The 19,461-nt window shown below is 37.5% G+C and overlaps 1 protein-coding gene across 2 annotated transcripts; it reads right to left on the bottom strand.

Moving 5' to 3' along the window:
* Nucleotides 1–2,477: 2,477 nt before the first annotated feature.
* On the bottom strand, nt 2,478–17,399 carry socs7 (suppressor of cytokine signaling 7). 2 transcript variants are annotated; one of them, XM_044113542.1, is made up of 10 exons: nt 15,655–17,399; nt 14,001–14,080; nt 11,344–11,439; nt 9,789–9,923; nt 8,667–8,812; nt 7,465–7,633; nt 6,840–6,968; nt 6,499–6,634; nt 5,072–5,215; nt 2,478–4,243 (listed from the first exon to the last, which is right to left on the bottom strand). In XM_044113542.1, exons 1-9 carry the CDS (start codon nt 17,046–17,048, stop codon nt 5,095–5,097), a joined length of 2,406 nt encoding a protein of 801 aa, XP_043969477.1. In that variant the 5' UTR covers nt 17,049–17,399; the 3' UTR covers nt 2,478–4,243; nt 5,072–5,094. The 2 variants fall into 2 exon arrangements, with proteins under 2 accessions (XP_043969477.1, XP_043969478.1); XM_044113543.1 differs by lacking the exon at nt 9,789–9,923.
* Nucleotides 17,400–19,461: the final 2,062 nt, after the last annotated feature.

Raw genomic sequence — 19,461 nt, 5'->3', positions numbered from 1 at the left:
TAGGATGTCGCCTTTGCGCTCACTGGGGCGTTTCCCAGAGGATAATCCAGTACCCTATTACAGCGAGATTACACGTTCACTGACATGGCTAGCGACCAATGTGATGTTGGAGGGGCAGTTCAGCCGGAGCAAGAATGACAACCGTGTGGAGCAATTAACGTTAAGTTGCTCCTGTCTGTGCTGTTTAAATGAACTCAGGAGCAATCCTAAAGAGCAGACCGTTACACTTGACAACATAAAGAGTGCTTTTATGTAAATTTGACATAAATTTAGGTATATGCCATAACGTTAGCAGTGGCGCTCCAAGAAAATTTGAATAGGGGCGACCAGATGAATTTTAGGGTAGAACACTGAGCAATAAAACAATATAGACTGATAGATTTATGAGTCCTGTTTGTCAGATGAAAAGTATTTTAAAAAAATAATATAATATTGTATATTTTGTATGAACTATATAATTTATTAAAGGCAGCTGAGTTCTTCTCTAAGGGGACTTCAGATGATAGGCCAACACAGATTAGTGTTTAAAGGGACTAGACAAAAATGCTTGATAAGATTTTGTGTTTTTTCAGTGCGTATCTCTGAAAGTTAAATAATGCTTTTTAACATGAATTATCTTACTCCACAAGTCAAACTCTGTGAGCTGTCCTTGATTTCAGTATTTCAATGCCTGTCTCAGACTTTGAGATAGTATCGCTTCCACCCAATGATATCCAAGTGTTGTTTTTAAAACCCAGTCCTCCTGAAATGTAGATTAAAAGATTTGAAGAAATAAAACTATTGCCATGTTGGGATTGGTCACATGCCATGAACACACAACATTTAATCTCCTGATGACATCACAGTGGAGTGACTTCTGTGTGATCTCATTCCTAAGTCAGTGCAAAAGGAGGCAGAGAGACCAAAAACCTCCCATGAGGGGATGGCAGAGTAAGACACCAACCAGAACCATCAAAGAAGAAGAAGAAGAAGAAGCCTAATTTTAAATTCAGCTCTACAGAGACTGATATCCTGGGTTCATTCCAGGGAGGAATGATGTTCTTCACCACTGCCTTTTGTTTTATTCATCCTTTTAATCTATAGCAGATTTTGTTTTTTGCATTTTTGCACCTGCATTAGAGCTCAGAACCAATCTTCAATATAATTATTTTTAGAACTATTAATAAATTGATTTAGGCTTTTATTGTTGACGTGTCTCTCTGTTACTCACTCCCTCCACATTGCTCCGCACCACTCTTTATTTACAGTCAGTCTTTACCAAACAATGTACTTAATCTCATAAAATGATTACTTGTTTCTTCTTAGTGGGCCGTTTCTGCGTCATTGTAAGGGGTTTCAAAGTGCAGAGGAAACATTTTTTATTTATTGTATTTTTTCCAATAATACCTAGAAAATTTGCAAAAATTTAAGTTTTAACTCTGTGCATTAATTTACACATCCCTTTCCTGAAACAAATTTGACTACTTTATTTGGTTAATTAAAGTATTGAATGCTTAGTTTATTGCTGAGTATGTAAAAATTATTATTATTATTATTATTATTATTATTATTATTATTATTATTATTATTATTATTATTATTATTATTATTATTATTATTGTTATTATTTTTGACCATTTTGGCCCTTGGACAAAGTTTGGACTCCCCTGACCTAAAATCCAGTATCACTCGTTTTCCTATTGGTTTTCCAAAATCATTCCAACAAAAGCTTAGCATCAAGGTCCAGAATTTAGTTGCCATGGAGATAGTTAAGTGTCTTTCATTTGAAGGATACATAACTAGAATTATCTCCATGGCAACTGCAGTGTGAAATTAACAGAGATTTTTTTATATCTTCATTTAGTCAAAGGACAAATAATTAAAATTTTAACTTGTTAAAAATAGGAAAAATATCTGATTAAACAGACCAACAACCATTGGAATAAATTAGTCTTGCTTTTAATTTACACCCGAAAATAAAACATCTATGTGGCTAAAATGAGCTCAAATTGGCAACAAACTAAAATTCTTTGTTTTAATGATTTGCACCCATATTGGTGGTAAACCTCAAACTTCCAAATTATGTTGATATTTTGACGTCAGAGTTTATCTTTTCCAATTAAAACTCATAACAGAACATATGCTTTCTGTGTAAGTGGAACAAAAATAATTTAAATCTTTGTTTTCTTACCAAATTCAACATGAAAACAAGAAAAGTTGCCGAATCCCTCAGCACCAATAATCCCTCCATTCAGACTGTCTGAAAATTCTTCAATATTATTTTTATTGGTGCCTTTTATTTTCATATTTAATTATGTTATTATTTGTACATTTATTATAGAATTTTTAAAATTAGTTGTTTGATTTTTCTTCCTTGCCCCAATAACAACAATAGCAACATTTTGTTGTCTTTGTCCAATGACAATAAATGAAGTCCAAGTCTAAAGCGTCCAGCAAAAATCCCAGAACCACATAAAATACTCAGATTCAGAAACGTGTCAGTGTATTGTTTTTTATATTTTCTCAAAGTCCTGAGCCAGTGCTCAATTCCAGGATACAGAGAAAAACATTTGGACATTTCAGCAAATAAACCCAACAGGCAGGGAGGGAACAGGTATGGAAGACATTCGCCAAGAGGCAGGTCATGGTTTAAAGAAGAAAATAAAATATTAGCTTATCCTGTAAAACGTCCACCACCCTAAAACCAAATTATGGGAAGTTTCTTTACATTTATTTGGTGTTTATTACTTTAAACCAGCAAGCAGAATGAAATCTAAAGAGAGGAATCCACCGTAAATGGTGAAACAGTGGTAAACATCTGGTTTCCTGATTTTGACACTGTTTGGTGAAGAACATGTAAACAGATCAGAACTTCATGTTTCAAAACATAAAACCAAATGAGATCGGAGATTTTTCTTTGTTTTGGCTTCAGTGATGGTACCAACATCTCCTCTGTAAGGCCGTTGCACAGAGGCATTCTGGGAAATGTCCAGCAAAATAAAAAGGAAGAAATGAAAATATGTGAATGTGGAGCGTCACAGTTTAAAGTTTTGGTTGTGACCATTTGTTTTAAACATATTACGGTCTCTATTTCAGTGGTGAAAGTTCACACTGTCAAAACTTCAGCTGGTACAAAAACAAAACAAAAACAATCCTGATCTAAAGATTCTCCATAATTGGAGAAAATAGATGTGTTGCAACATTCATACAGAAGCCAAGAGTTTTCCGTGTTGTCCCGGTGGTTTTCTCGACATAGATTGTTTTGATTTTTATTCATATTATTAGTATTTAGTATTTTTTTGCCAATTTTGCAATTGTCTTCTTATTTTTTACCAAACTTGAATTTATTTACCTGTGATGTTGTGACTATTGTGAAGCACTTTGGTCAACTGGAGTTGTTGTAAATGTGCCATATAAATAAACTTTGGCTTTGATAAATTAATTTTCCCGATAGTTTTCTCGAGATAACGAGTTAATTTTCTGTTGGTTTTCTTGAGATGACGAGATAACGTCCCAAAGGTTTTCTCCAGAAGTGCATGCATGCACAACGGCATGCATTTGAAGGATGGATTCAAATTTAACACACACCAATCACCTCGTGATGTTGTGAAAACAAGCTGTGTTTTCTCCAGATTGACTCGTCATCTCAAGGAAACCACCTGAAAAAATCCAAGTGGAAAACATCGGCTCTGAGCTTCTGTAGGTTTATGACTATTCGGTTGGTAAACACCACAGCAGATAAAACAGGAGGCTGAAGGGGCGTCTCTATTCCTAAATATAACATCTTTTTTCCATGTTTGACTGACGGCAACATAAGGAACGATCACTGCATCCACAAAAAGCAGGAACCCGTCTTCCGGAGAGGTCTGAGGTTTTCTTGTCAGTGCTGGTGGCCGGCTTGGCTCGCCTCGAGGTACGTTTCTATCCTGCTGGCATCTCTAAATCCAAAATCCCAGGTTTTTACAAAATAGAAAGAAAAACAAGGCCTTTACCTTGGAACAACAGTTATACAAATCAACCAGTGCATCATGTTTTAAAAGTCAAACTGGTTCAGGAAACAGGAAAGCAGAGCTGACCGAGGCTCTTACAGTTTCTGTCAGTAACTTTTCTCTAAGTTCTTCTGATTTAGAAACAGCAGGGGGGTTTTTTTCCGGAAAGTGATGAGCTGCGTACAGAGTCTGTTCCAGTTTGGCTGTATACGCTCTTCCAGAGACCGATGCTGGAAGACCAGCAGAACAGCGTAGATAAGTCCTCCATTAGAGACCTGCAGGCAGCGAGTGGAGACAAAAATATTTCAGTATTAGTGAAGGAACTTGATGAACATTTTTAATGAGTCTGTAATGAATTAATTGCATTTAATCAAACTATGTATCAACAAAATCAGCAATATTTTCAATCCAAAAATCAGGATTCAACCAGGAAAGTTGAACATCTTGTGAAATTTGGTATTGTTTTAACGAATAAAGAACTACATAATCTTTTAAATATGACGGAGTATTATGGACAGACTAAGATTTTGTTTCAATTATGAGAATAAAATCAAAATATTATGACAGTAAAGTCACAATATTAGTAGATTAAAGATGCAAGAGGAACAGAAGAAAGTCGCAAAACTACGAGAAAAAAGTGATTTTAATGAGAGCAAAGCTTACAACCTTAAATCTGTAATTCTTTTGCACAATCATTTCAAATTCCTGCTATGGACAATAATTTAATGCTGATGTGTTAAAAAAATTAAGCTGTTCATATCAACACTGGAATAAAGAGAGCAGCAATATTTTAACAAGCAAAGATTTGTAATGATTGATACTTCATGGTGAGCCCTGCAGTTCCATTTATTTGTTTACATTTATCATAAGTTATAGATAAATCAGTCAGTTTAATTTGAACTGAAACGAGTTAACTTTTATCAATTTAATTACTTAATTTAATATATTTAATTTTGTGTTAAATATAGCAGATTGCAACCTCCTCTCGGAGAATGATGGAGGTTTGCCTGAATTACAGGATGTGAATGTGATAACAAAAAAAATCCCCTAAACTGTTTTGTTACACACGAAAAAACACATTCAACAAAAAATAAATAACTCACCTTGAGTTAGGATATGTATGCTGCTACGTCTGCGGGTTGGCCTCCTGCTCTGCTGCTACGACCCTCCGAATGCTATTGATTGATAGATACATCTCCTCCTCAGGGTCGTAGTAATAAAACTTACTAAGGTAGGAGATCAGTGATCTTAAAGAGATGCAAAAAAGAAAAAAAAAATCATTTTTACTACTGGCACAAACAGTTTCACCTGGCACAGAGGTTCCCAAAGATTTTCTGGGCCCCGCTATGGATTACAATAAAATCCCCCACAAAAAAGGAAAAAAAAAAAATCAACTGGGCACAAACATCATTCAACCAGACATAAACCTATACACATATTTTATTCATTTTTTTAACCCCTCCAGGGGGTCTTTTGTGGGCTCTACTGTCCCTTATATGAAAGTAGACTGACAGGAAAGGGGAGAAGAAATGCGGCAAATATTGTTGGGCCCGGGAGTCGAACTCGCAACAGCCGAGTCGAGGACTCAAGGCCTCCAAACATGGGTCGCACGATCCCCTACACCACCACGGCAAAATATACACATATTTTGTTTTCAAACTCCACTGTAGTTTAATTCACACTTCAGGTTTCAACAAAACAAACTACAAACCATCTTTACAGTGAAACACCTTTGTGTAACTGTTCCTGCACCCCCTCCTGCAATGGCCCCACACTTTGGGAACCACTGACCTAGCACATTTAAAAATAAAATTAGGAAGTAGGAAAGTGACTCAAACACAGAATCTAATATTTATTTACTTGAAATAAAGAGAAGAACTGGTTCTTTATAAAAACGAATATCTCCTCTAAGTTGTTTAAAAAAGGCGCTAGGAAGTTTATTTGTGAAGGCAGATGTAGATCTTTATCTACTTTTAATTAGCGTATTGAAATATAAAGTTAATTAAACACAAAAAGATGTTGACTGGGAATTGTATCAAGGCAAGTATGTGGATAAATTGGCGCATGTTAACTCAAAATCAGTTTTCCAATTTAAACACACGAACACAAATACAGAGTTTTCTCAGATCTCCACTTTGGTTGGAGTTTTTGAAAATAATATCTTTTAGCAATGTTAAGAGCAGTTTTTGTGTGGATGAAAGGATAAAATGCATAAGATTGTATTTGCTATCCTGGATATTTGGCTACATGTGGAGCAGAGGTCGTCTTAATGGAACATTTTCCGTATTTGACCGGTTACTTTTTTAAATGACGGGAAGATTTTAACCAACTAAATTAAAGTATTCTCTCAGAAGAGACGTCCACTCTGAAGAGTGTTGTTGCTGTAAACTGGTAGCGTTTGGCATGCTGTGTTCACAAAACCATAAACAAATCCGATTTAAAGCTTAATGGTGCAGGTCAAGTTCGTGGTCACAAGTCAGTTTTTAAAATTTAAATGAAGCCAAAATATTGAGCCTTAGATGAACGTTACCTGGGCAGTGGAAGCTCTTGGATGTGGTCGATGCGGACTATTTGCCGAATGCAGAAGCGACAGAGGTGCTGCAATGACTTCACGTTGCTGAAGCGGGATACAGGATACAGGAGCTGAACTGGAGTTGGTGGAAGCCCTGAAAAAACAAAAAACACAAACGGTCAACATCATTCTGCTAACAAACTCAAATTCAATTCAAATTCAAACTGGACTGACCAGCAGAGGTCATTATATGTGCTAATGAGCTCTGCTGGCCATTAGCACAGATACAGGATGCTGCCGGCCCATCAACTGGCCCAGTGTTCATATCTAGACGAAGATTTGTTGCTTTGTTTCTTTACCTGGGACTCTGGAGCGGAGGAAGTAGAGGAATTTGCCGTTCTTGGAGTGCATGATGGCGCGCTCAATGAATTCCACCACAGAATGGCAGCGGTCCTCAAACTTCGGGTGACACCACAGGCTGAATGTCCCTGGATGCAGAAAGAAGCTTTAGACAAACCTTTAAGGAACAGTTTCAGACCGAGGCGACAAATGCATGGAAAATATAAAAACTATAACTGAATTTGGAAGACATGAGTGTTTTATGTTTCTGTTAGCTTGTCGAATTTTGAGAGGAGGCTTAAATTGGAAATTATTACATTAAACAATGGAGGAATGGTGAAGAAAAGGATTCATCTTCAGGTCAGGACTTAGTGTTAGTTTCAGTGTTAAGAGTTCTTTACTAAATTAAGGTTTATTGGTCTCTGACAGGCCGAAGTTGAATTATTATCAAAATATTACTTGAAAACGGTCTGACAACAACAATATTATTGTTTATCATAATCACTAGTGGGACAATTTATTGACCAGCAAAATCGTGCAATTATTCACTTAACTCGATTAAAAATTTTAATCAAGTCCCAAACATGAAGATTGAGGTTTATGGAGCAGATTTATTGAAACGCTGCATGACTGAGTGTTTCTTACCTCGATAGTGCTCCATGCGCGTGTGGTGTGTGACTCCCTGCGACCTGAAGCTCAGGCTCAGGATGTACCTGGGGTCAGAACTGTCTCGGACCAAAAACGATCCATCGAGTTTACCCTTCAGCTTCACCTCAGCGTCTTCCCAGTTCATAGGACCCCAATACCAGCCGCACTGCAAGCAGAGACACCAGCGATCCACCCAGCAGAACAGTAAGAACCAGTTCTTCTCTGCTTCTGTGTATCATTCTGCAGAAAGAACCTGATAATGGAAACTGACTAGCAGAAACCTTTACATGAGAGGGCAAAGGAGTGGTAATCATGGTACATGTGAGGAAAATACACCAGGTATGTAAACAGACAACAAAATGTCTGCATAAACAAAATAAACTATTCATTGTACAACTGTCTGTTGGAAGAAAAAATAAAAGAAGTTTTAGGTATACATGTACTGCAGTGTAATAGGGCCGTTGTGGATATAAAAATAATAAGGGGAGTACAATTCTGCCAAATAATTCAGGAAAAAAAAACTTGGAAATTTCTGAGTTATAAAAGTTGAAAATTTAGCTAGAAAGAAGCTCAGAAAATTTTGAGATTATCTCAGATATTTCTGAAAAAAACTTGGAAATTTCTGAGTTTGAAAAGTCCCAAATTCTTTGTAGAACATTTTGAATAATCTCAAAATTTGTGAATTTTTTAAGGAAATTTTATTTATTTATTTTTCTCCGAAGAGTTTTTGCGGCGCTAGTGGCTTGTATTTTTGCGACAGTAGGCAGACAGGAAGGAGGGTGAGGAGAGAGGACATGCGGCGAGGGTCATCGGGACCGGGAGTCGAACCTGCAACCTCTGCGTCGAGGACTGGGGCCTCCAGACGTGGGGTGTGCTAACCCCCTGCGCCACCACAGCACGCCCCATTCAAGGAATTTTTTTTATTTTATTCAAGTTGCCCCCCATTATCCACCTGTTAATATTTTAACCATAATTTGGTTGCTAGAAATTTTATGCTAAATGTTTATCTGTTTTATGACTGAAAAAATATGTTCAAAGCTTAAACCTTTCCTCGGCTTCCACCCTACCCTGCTTGTCTTTTTAGGATTCCTGTTGCTGTTTGTTCTCTAATGTTCTTTAACAAACCTCTGAGGCCTTCCCAGAACAGCTGCACAGACGCAGAAGAAGTTTTTGTGCTGCAGAATGACAAAAAGCCTGACCTTCTCCAGCTCTCTCAGACTGGCTGTGAAGTTGCTGGCTTCGGATCGCCGCAGCGCACACAGCACCGGAGGAGCAGCCCGTCTCGTTGGTGGAGCGGCGTCCGACGGCAAAGGATTCGAATGAGGAAGGGCCCGGAAAAAGGCATCTGAGTCGGGAGAACGTAGAAAATGAGGCATACAAAGACACATGATCCATAAATGTCTGATTTTTGGATAAATGAATACATTTGGAACACATTCTATTCTATCTATTGTTAGTATGGAATTTAGCAAAAATAAATAATTGTCGTGACTCTAATTGACCTGAAAGAAAAGAAGTTTAACTTCATACTAGGCTTGCAACTAGATAAGATAAGATAAGATAAGATAAGATAAGATAAGATTTATTTGTCATTGTCATCAACAGATCACAACGAGATTGAGACCGTGCTTGACTCGAGTCAAAGTGCAGTTTATATACACATACACAACACACAATATAAATATACATACATGAAAAGATGAAGAAACAAACATAAAAGACATAAAAATAAATAGACATCAGAAGATGGTTGCATCGCTGGTGGTGTAGCAGAGTATACAGAATTTACATTTTTAACAGAGTGGTGTCAAGAGCAGAAGTTCTTATGCCTTTAAATTTAGTGCCATGATTGCTATCGGGTAGAAACTGTTTTTAGGCGATTTGTCCTGGTTTTTATTGCTCTGTATTTCCAGCAGCTGGAAGAGACCATAACTAACAATTATTTTAGTAATCGATTAATCGATTTAAAATTTAACACATTCTGCAAATTTAGAACACATTAGTTAATAAATCTATTCTTTCTATCGTTATTGTGGAATTTAGCGAAAATAAATAATTTTGTGATTCTATTTGACCAAAAGCAGGAGATTTAACGTCAGACCAGGCCTTCAACTTACGATTATTTTAGTAATTGATATTTCTGACGATTAACTGTATACTTCAATTAACAATTAATTGATTACTACATCGGCTGATGGTTATTTGAATAATCGAATAATCAGTCAGAAAAAGGGGGAGGTTTTATATAAACTGTACATTTTCTCCATATTAAGTTATTTAGAAGTGAAGTTAGAGGATTTTTCCCATCATAGACGTCTTACCATTGAGGCTGAGACTGTGCTGGATGGTGGAGTGGGAGGGAGGAGGAAGAGGAGGGTGAGGAAGAGGGAGAGACTGCAGGGAGGCGCCCACAATACTAACTAGGAAAGGCCCCGGTTGAGGCCCCGCTATGTCATCTGGAGGAATGACAACAGGGAAAGATCAGGGAAGGTGATAGAAAGACAAAAAAGTGGGAAAAATTAAGAAAAGCAACAGCAGTCGACATTAGGAAAAGAAAAGAAAGGAGGTGCCTTCTTTATATTACCAGCAGCTCTTCTACTGCTAATGCCTACCCTGTCGGTTTTAGATGGATGATCCTGGTTGTGTCACAGTCCGCCAATTCTCACATGACGGACTGAACAGACTGAGATGTTTCCAAGCTCTCAAAGAGAGCAACGCAGCCCGTGTGCTACTTGATACTATACGAACTACTTAGAAAAATAACCAAGTCAGAATGATCTACCTACTACAAAAATACAAAAACACACATTTATTTATAGATATATTGAGATTTCTTTATATATTTAATTCCTCAAGAATTTGAAAAGTTCTTGTTTTCTTACTTGCTCCAGTTCCCTCACTTACATTTAAGTTTAAGAGAAAAACCGAGGGCTAAAAATCGGAGGACACTCGGTACCTAGCTAGAATTGTTACACTTAGTGCCATCGTTTGCGCATGCGCAGTGACCTGAGTCCCTTCATTGTTAGTTAATAAAGGAAACATTACCGCCACCACCTGGTAAGGCCGCCCTGTATAAAAATCAAGTGACAGCAAAAATGATGGGCCGACGTCCATTTATTTAATGTCACGCTATCTACCCATACTAATGTTTAATTTTACTTTGGGATCAATAAAGTATTTTTGAATTTGACTTTGGTAGAGGTAGAAAGATTAAAATAAAAACTATGGGGTACCTATACCATTACACAGCAAAAAATAAACAGCAATAATTTGATTTATTTTGTCATTAAAAAAAATGTAGGCGTTCATTTCTCATAGTCATGTTTTCAGCATGTTATTCCTACATTTATAAATACTAAACTAACTGTTTAGTTTGTAAACTAAATGTTTAGTTTGTAAACTAAATATTTAGATTTCAAATTAAATATTTACTTTGAAACTTAGCTATTTAGCTCCATGTTAAGTATTTCTTTGGGTAACACATATTTATTTTGCAAACTAAATATTTAATTTCATGTTAAATATCTATTTTGCAAACTAAATATTTTGTTTCCTGACTAAATATTTAATTTCAAGTTAAATATCAATTTGTAAGCTAAAAATTTAGCTGGTGAACAAAATATTTAGTTTGGAATTCATGTATTTATAAAATACATGGTGAAAATATTACTTTAAAAAATGAACATCTACAATTTGTCTTTATGACTAAATAAACCAAATTATTGCTGTCAATTTTTTACTGTGTAACTTTATAAAAGCCACCTCACACACACCTGTCTGGGCTTCCTCTTTTTTAAATACAGATCCTCCAATTAAACCTTTTTTTATCATTTGATTTGCCGTGACTACTACATGGATAAGAAAAAAAAGGTTTACCCAACAGACTGAGGCTTCGGCGTGGAGGAGTTGGAGGATGCGGCGTTTTCGACCCTCGTAGAGAAATATCCACATCCACCAGAGAAACTGTTTCGCCTGGGGACACAAAGTGGCAAATGGGAGGAAAAGCTTAGAAACAAAGAGGGACAGGAAACAGAAAAAACATAAAAGAAAATTAATGTTAGTGTTTGTCCATTATGCCCCTTAAAGTAGAACCAGGCAGGACGTTTACCTCACTGATTGAATTAGCTCAAACCACTCCAATAAAGAACAGACTAATCGAAATGATTCAGACTGAGTTTACCTCAGTGAAACTTGGCTTGTTGGAGAGGGCTTTATATCCAGGAAAATCTCAAATCAACTGATAGGAGTGGTAAAACCAGTCAAATGTAATCTCATCCATTATTATTCTCTACAGGCTACCTCGGTTTAGCATTAGCTCATAAGACTTGCAATTTAATGATTTATGATCTTGGTCTTCAAATTTTTTTCCAGTTTCAAAATAATTTCAGTTTCAAAAAATTTTTCAGTTTGATTTTATTTTGAACAAACTTTATGGCCCCAATATAGCTCCATAGCCTTCCATTTATCTGGTTTCACTAGCGTCTAGAAATAATGCCACAAGTTGGAAAACATTGTTATAAGATCAATCATTGACCCTTAACTCAACCTCATATGAATTCCCAGAATGCAATGCCTCCAGGACACCATCTAGAGCTGTAGTGTCCAAACTTTGTATGGGTTGCCAAAAATGTCAAGCTGAAAGTATTTTTAGTATTTTTTTTAAGAATTGCTAACACTTTGTTATTATTATTTTTACTTGTTTAATCAACAAACTAAACACACAATATTTTTATTTAATAAAAAACATCAATTAAAAAAATGTGAATAAAATATATATGGATAAAATATTGCATATTTTATGTCATAATAAAATACTATGAAATACTTTATTTCATACAAATATTGTGTGTCAGTCATATTTCTTTAGATAGGGGAAACAGCAAATCATATCCATGTTTTTCTGGATTTCTTCTTTGTCTTTTTAGCAACAAGAACACAATGTGGCTCAGTTTTGCTTTTTCTTTGCAGAGTGTATTTAATGGACGCGGCTAAATCTGGATGTTTTTGGTCCCTATTACTAATAAATTAAATTAAAAGCAAAAACATGGGTGAATATTCAGCGTTGCACCTCACATTTTCCATTTCAAGATTTTAAAACAAATGTATTTCTGTTCTTAAACTCTGATAAAGGGCCGCCTGGAATCAATCCGAGGGCCACAAATGGCCACCGGACCGCACTTTTAGCACCATTGCTCTAAAGATTCCGAGATAACTGAGTAATATGAAATTCTGTGCTGTAGATGAGCATGAGTAAAAGTTTGAATAAAGAATACATTAATGATGAATGAAGTTTTGATTAATACACTCAGCTGAAACATGAATGTGAGGCAGCACTTTGATGCTGAAGCAAGCAGAGAGCAAATAGCTTTTTATGCTGAGCTACAAGCCTCCTCATCACTTTTACATTTGTCCTAAATCCTTATGCACCAGCTGCAGTGGGGAAATGATCGGGTCAGCTAAAGGCTACGATGATTTGTATCTACACTATGTCCTAGATTATACAATGTTGGATTTATTGTAGATTCGACTTCTGATTCCCAAATGGACCAGTCTGAAATATTATATTTTTATTTGTTGTATGTTTGATTCCTCCTCTCACAGCATTATTTTAGTAATGATACTGTCACAGCACATTAAAGAAACTATCCAAACTGAGTCCTGAAAATGAGTTTATAAGAGGAACATTAAACTGATACTCAAGTAGGGCTGGTTGATCGCACTAAAAGAATCCAAATCCAATTTTGATCTATGTTGTCGGGTTTTTTTTGTTTGTTTGTTTGTTTGTTTGGTTTTTTTTTTTGCTTTCTTAGAAAGAAAGCAGAAAATGAAGAGAAATGAACTTAAACATGAAATAAAATATTTTCAAAAAAATGCGCTTTTACATTCCATGGTAGTTCTTCTGTTCAGTTTTTCTATTCATTCATTTGCATCTGCAGACTAGCATGTGAAAATATAATTCCTGAAACTTTCATGTTTTCTCATGTAGCATTAGTTTTCAGACAAAGGGTAACTTGTAATTTTCTCAGTCAGTGTGTTTCTTTTACAAATGTGCACAAAACTGTGTCTATTTTCTGCTGATGTCAAATTTTGCTGTTGCAGTGTTTCCATTAAATCAAAATGCAATTAAAGTCACAGGCAAATTAGTTTGTTCACCCAATTTGTCATTATCCTCTAATTACTTCCTGTCGTCTTCTTTGCTTCTTCGGTTTGCTCCAGTGGAAACATCCGGTTGTTGATGATGTGACTCCTGTGATGCAATTAAACCAACTTTGCTACGGCCAAGCTAGCACGAAAAACAAGAGACTTTTTGAAAGTGGCGTGTTTCCATTAAGCAAAATTATTTTCAAAATGTCAAATAGCGCCATTGTATGTGCACCTAGATTGACAGCAAACACAGATTGATCTCTCTATTCTTGGTGGATGCCTGCAGAACCGTAAAACCAAATTATAAACTCATTCAGGGACATTATTGCATTATTTTTATAATAATGTTTCTTTAAGTTAAATATTGAAATTTATGAAGTAGTTCTTACCAGTGAAAGTCGAGAGGGAGGCAGAGAGGGAGGCAGGGGAGAAGGCACTGTGGGCCCTGGTCAGTCTGGGTTCCCTGTGGCTGCATGTCAGCCATCGGCACGGGAGAAACAGTAGGACATGACAATAAAATGTTGAATAGGTCTGTATACACTGAGGAAATTTGTTTGTTTTAACAGTGGGAAAAATAAGATACACAGCCAATATTTCAAGTTCCTCCACTCTGCAACATGAACTGCATTTTCAGTCAGATTAACTGCCAAATCAAAAAGTAAATCAGTCTGGAAAATAAAATAAAAATTAATCATTTATACATATGGCTGCAACAAATAATAGTTTTAGTACTAAATTATACTATTGATTACAATTAATCAGCTAACTGGACAAAAAAACGGCAGGTTTTACAGATTTTTTAATCTAACCATTTAAGCCTTTTTATATAACATTAGAAACACATTAAACAGGCAAATAAACAAACAATTCAATTTAAAAAAAAAAAGAGAATAAACATCTTAATGCTTAAAATGTAACAGCATAGCATTTCTTTAGTGAATGTGAACTTAAGGAGTTTTGGGTAGAACAGACAAGGAAGGTTTTGTCTTAATTAAATGCAACATATACATATATTTTGCAGAGCTTTGACTTAATTACTATGTAATTATAGTGAATTTGTTGTGTGTGTTTTCAAACAATGGCCTTTATTGAGTATACTCCAATTAACAATTAATAGATTACTAAATTAGTTGACAATTATTTAAATGATCAATTCATCACACTTAGTCAGATTAATTTAATCATGTTTTGCTTTGTATACTACTCTACATTTATATCAGAAAGCTACATTGGCTAGAAATGCTTCAAATGTTCGCCTTTGAGTACATAGAGTATATACTTCTTTAAACATCTGAAATTATAAGTAAATGTGTAAATAACTGAAATATGATGACTCCAGACTTTTGTGTTACATCTGACTCTAGTAATCACTACAAACCTTAAATATTTTTGTCTGTCCCTATGTTTCAGACTGCAATTTTGTAAAACCTGTTGTGTTTAATGTATAATTTGGGGTCTTCCATTATGTTTTATTTAAAAGGACAAAGTCTCATTTTCTACACTGAAGATTACTCTGTATAGGGCTGGACAATAAATCAATAACAAGATGTTACAATAAGACATGTGATCAATAACCAAGAATTTCACTGAAATCCAATCCAGAACCACACAGCATTCTGGGAGATGTAGGGAAGAGCTGCTCAAACTCTCCTGGCTAGAATGAACTAACTCATTCTACCTAGCAACTCACTCAGTCTTTGGTTACCTAGTAACTCACTCACTCTTTGGTTACCTAGCAACAACCAGTTGCAGCAGCAGTTTCAGGTTTGCCCACCAACTGCATAAAAATTAAAGAAAAAAGGCAGGGAGTGAAAACTATGGATAAAACAGAAAAGCTCATGTCGCTAGTTAGTCCTAAGTTATAGTTCAGATTTTTAAAACAAAAAAATAATCAATAATTATAATTTGGACTAGCTTATGTTTTTCAGGAAGATAGTCCACCCGTACTCTGTATATTTGGACATGTGTTGTTTCTATTTTTACCAGTGATAAAAAGATCCCAATAATCTGATTTAATTATAAAGTATGTCAAAGGTTCCCCACCTGTCGGCATCCTGCTCGGCTCCAGATCCACCTTCCATGTCCACCAGACTCATGGCTGAGGACACTGAAAAAGACACCGAGGGTCTCTTGTCTAGGATGTGATTCGACCCACTGCAGCTTTTAGTCCGGAACAGTTTACTCAATCGGGTCTTTAACGAGTTCTTTTTGGACTTCCCCGGAACTTTGAACGTCTTCTCTCCACCTGCACCCCGGTACGTGGGAGTCCGGGGCGCACTGGTGCACCGCATCGCTCTTCTGGGCGTAGAAGCTTGACTTGGGCTTGGTGTGGTGGTCCAAGGTGAGTTCTGGGCAGGTGTCGATGACTTAGCTGAAACCTGAGCAGAACCTTCAGAACCTGCTTGGGTCATCGGTAGGCCCATCTTTTCGATCTGTGTCCTCAGTTCCACTTGGAAGCTGCTGATGGAAAACGTCCCGGACATCTTATGGATTATTTCCCGTTTCCTTTTGAGTAAAAGCTCACCGTGTCCGTTTTCATCATCCAACCCAACCTCCGGACACTCCTCTATACCCAAGCCATTAATGCCCCTACTCCCCAGCCCCTCCAGGACCAAAAGGGCATCGCTGGTCTCCGTTGGGTCGTCCCTTGGTTCTGCTTGTCCATCTACCGAACCCTGTGCGCCCTGGCAGGAGCACTGTGGCAGCTCAGCTCCTTTAAACAGCATCCTGGGTTCGACCCCAAGCTCACCAAACCGCCTTGCCAACTCAAACACGGCGTCCTCTTGGCCCCTAGAGTCGCCACCGGGAAGGGGCCCGGATCTGTCCGATAATAGGGGCCAGTTGTGGGGGTTGGTGATGAATCGATGCCGGTGGCACAATTCGTTAGATCCCGGACTCTCCGCAGATGAATCGGCGGAAGACTGCAAGGTTGATGGTCTCTGATCCAGCAGGTCGTTGTGCCGCTCGACGTCTCCAGGACTCGGGGTGTTGTTGTTGTTAACAGCTGGGCCCAATTCCAGCGCATCCCGATGGTCTAAATCCAAAATCCCATCTCCGTTACGCATTATATTGGAGAAGACAAGCAGCTGCGGTCGCAGGCCGGGGCTGGGGACAAAGTCGAACCCCTGAGGGTCCATGGAGCTCTGCGGGGCCCGGCCCTCTGTCCCCCCGCTGTCAGGTGCCGCCGTGGTGTCGCTGCTTGGCTGGCCTTTGTTCAGGAGGCTGCTGGGATGCTCCAGCCCCGCCGTCTCCGTCGGATCTCGGCTGATATCCAAAGCCGATTTAACGCCGCTGTAAGCCAGGACATCCTTCCCCAGCCCGACCACTACTCCTCCCGTCTGCAAATTCCCGTTTTCTCCCTCCAAGCGATCTTCCTCGGCTGCGGACACAAGGCGCATCAACACGAAATCGGGCGACATATCTTGCGCGTTGTTCATAATTATTTGACAGGATTGCGAAATGAAAATCACAAGGCGCTTCGCATTGCTAACAGCGGAGATGTCGTCCTTATAATAAAGAAAGAGTCATGCCTTTCCTGCGAAAATGCCAACAAATGTGTTTTTTTTAATCCTTCGCTTCCTCCTCCTTTAGGACAGAGCAGCATCCATCTGTGGCTGATCGGGAAAATGACTGCAGCTTGGGTCCAGCAGCAGCAGGCCGACCTTGGGTCACACATGCAGTTTGATTTTGGGCTGGGGAAATAAAAAGCTGGAGGAGTCTCCGGTCAGTGAGCAAAATCTGTCTCTGAACCGAGCCAGGCCCCACCCGCTCGGCTCAGCCTCCACATCAGCAACAATGATGGGAACCACAAACTGATCCTCTGGTTCAGCACCATAGCTGATTTTATTACTATTATTAATAACATTTATCACAGTTAAATGATATTGCATCAGTGTGGGGTGAAGTAAAAAAAATAACAATTTGATTTATTTCGCCTGTCATAAAGAATAAATGTGTGTGTTTAATTTTTTAAAGTCATATTTTCACTATGTTATTCATACAATTATTATTTTCAGAGTTCCAAACTAAATATTTAATTCACCAGTTAAATATTTAGTTTGGAAGCTAAACATTTAGTTTCTAAGTATTTAGCTCCCAAAATAAATATTTATTTTGTATTTATTTTGTTTGAAACATTTTGTTTGCAAAATACATATGTAGCTTTCAAATTAAGTATTTAATTAGCAGTCTAAATATTTAGTTCCTATATAAACATTTATACTGTACCTAAATGTTTAGTTGAAAATAAAATACTTAGTTCCAAACTAAATCTTTGTTTTCTCAGTCTAAACATTAAATTTCCAAACAAAAACTTTTTTTTCAAACCAAACATTTAGCTCAGATCTAACTAACTCAATTAGCAATCGAAATATTACGTTTGATAAAAAAAATATATAGGTATATTTAAATATTTGTTAAAACTGTCACTGTCATGACAAAATGGTATAGGAGATAGATAATCTGAGAAAAAAAATCTACCTCCTCTGCTTTCTTCCAGTGCTAACTAGAAATAACCAATCAGAGCCAGGAGGCGGGTCTTAGCGCTGCCAATCACTCTGCCTCTCACCTCCTTTCTTTCTGCTATTGCACAGATTGTAGCCACAGATGACTGAAGATAAACAGTTTTCCTGTAGTACATGACAGTGATTGACAGTGCTAAGACCATCCCCCTGGCTCTGATTGGTCGATTTTGGTCGAGAACGATGCATTTCTTCAGACAGCAATAGTAAATCAGGGAGGAGATTGATCTTTTCACATATTACCTGTCCCATATTAAACTGTCACCACATGGTGACAAATATGCAAAAAAAAATATTTCTTATGTTTACATACTGCAGCTTTAATGTATGGTCACAACATACATTACTGAAGAACTGCATTAATGCCAACTGGCAGGAAGATGGCGATATAGACCATTTAGTACTGATTGGAGACGCCACTGAGACAGAGTGCATGATGGGAAAGTAAATGACGATGGGCCATTAATCCACGCTGTGTGTGTGTGTGTGCGTGTGGGTGCGTGTGTGTGTGTGTGTGTGTGTGTGTTTTATATGTAAACCAGACGTGGCAGTGTTTGCTCATATCTGAGGTTTATGAGGAATAATCAAACTAACAACCTGCCAAGCAAAGCTCAGCACCGATGTGATGTAACACAGAGGTCATAGTTCAGCAGCATTAATATTACAAATTAATCACATTCATTTTTCATTGTTTTGCTGAGCCTTTTCTCAACTTGAACAGACCCTTCCCCCATCACTCATCTCCTCAAAACTATATACTAACCTAGCAACTTTCACTGAAATAAAGCAAACCTTATGCAGCCACCTCTTAAACAAAAAGAAATTTAGAGCAGCAGCTCTAGTTCAAATAATATTTCAGGTTTTGGCAGTTCAGATGTCTCAAATTCAAAAATTGTGAAGGTAGAATTTCAGGAATCTTCACAAAATCACATAATGAAAGTTCTAATGAACGTGGGCAGCCATGGGTGAATCAAGATGGTGGCCAACCGGAGCCAGTGCCCCTGAGGAGATAATACTACAACAGTTTCTTATGATAATATGTGCTGAGACAGGCCAATAAGGGACCAATAACAAACTGTAGTTTTATCTTACTAATAAAATTAATTTACATTGTTGCACTTTGGGGCTGCACAGTAGCGCAGTTGGTAGAGCTGTTGCCTTGCAGCAAGAAGGTCCTGGGTTCGATTCCCGGCCCGGGGTCTTTCTGCATAGAGTTTGCATGTTCTCCCTGTGCATGGTGGGTTCTCCGGCTTCCTCCCACAGTCCAAAAACATGACTGTCAGGTTAATTGGGCTCTCTAAATTTTCCCTAGGTGTGAGTGTGTGTGTGA

This window comes from Gambusia affinis, linkage group LG04 (genome assembly GCF_019740435.1).
Source record: "Gambusia affinis linkage group LG04, SWU_Gaff_1.0, whole genome shotgun sequence".
Classification (NCBI taxonomy): domain Eukaryota; kingdom Metazoa; phylum Chordata; class Actinopteri; order Cyprinodontiformes; family Poeciliidae; genus Gambusia; species Gambusia affinis.
This window is presented reverse-complemented; position numbering and strand designations above follow the sequence as displayed.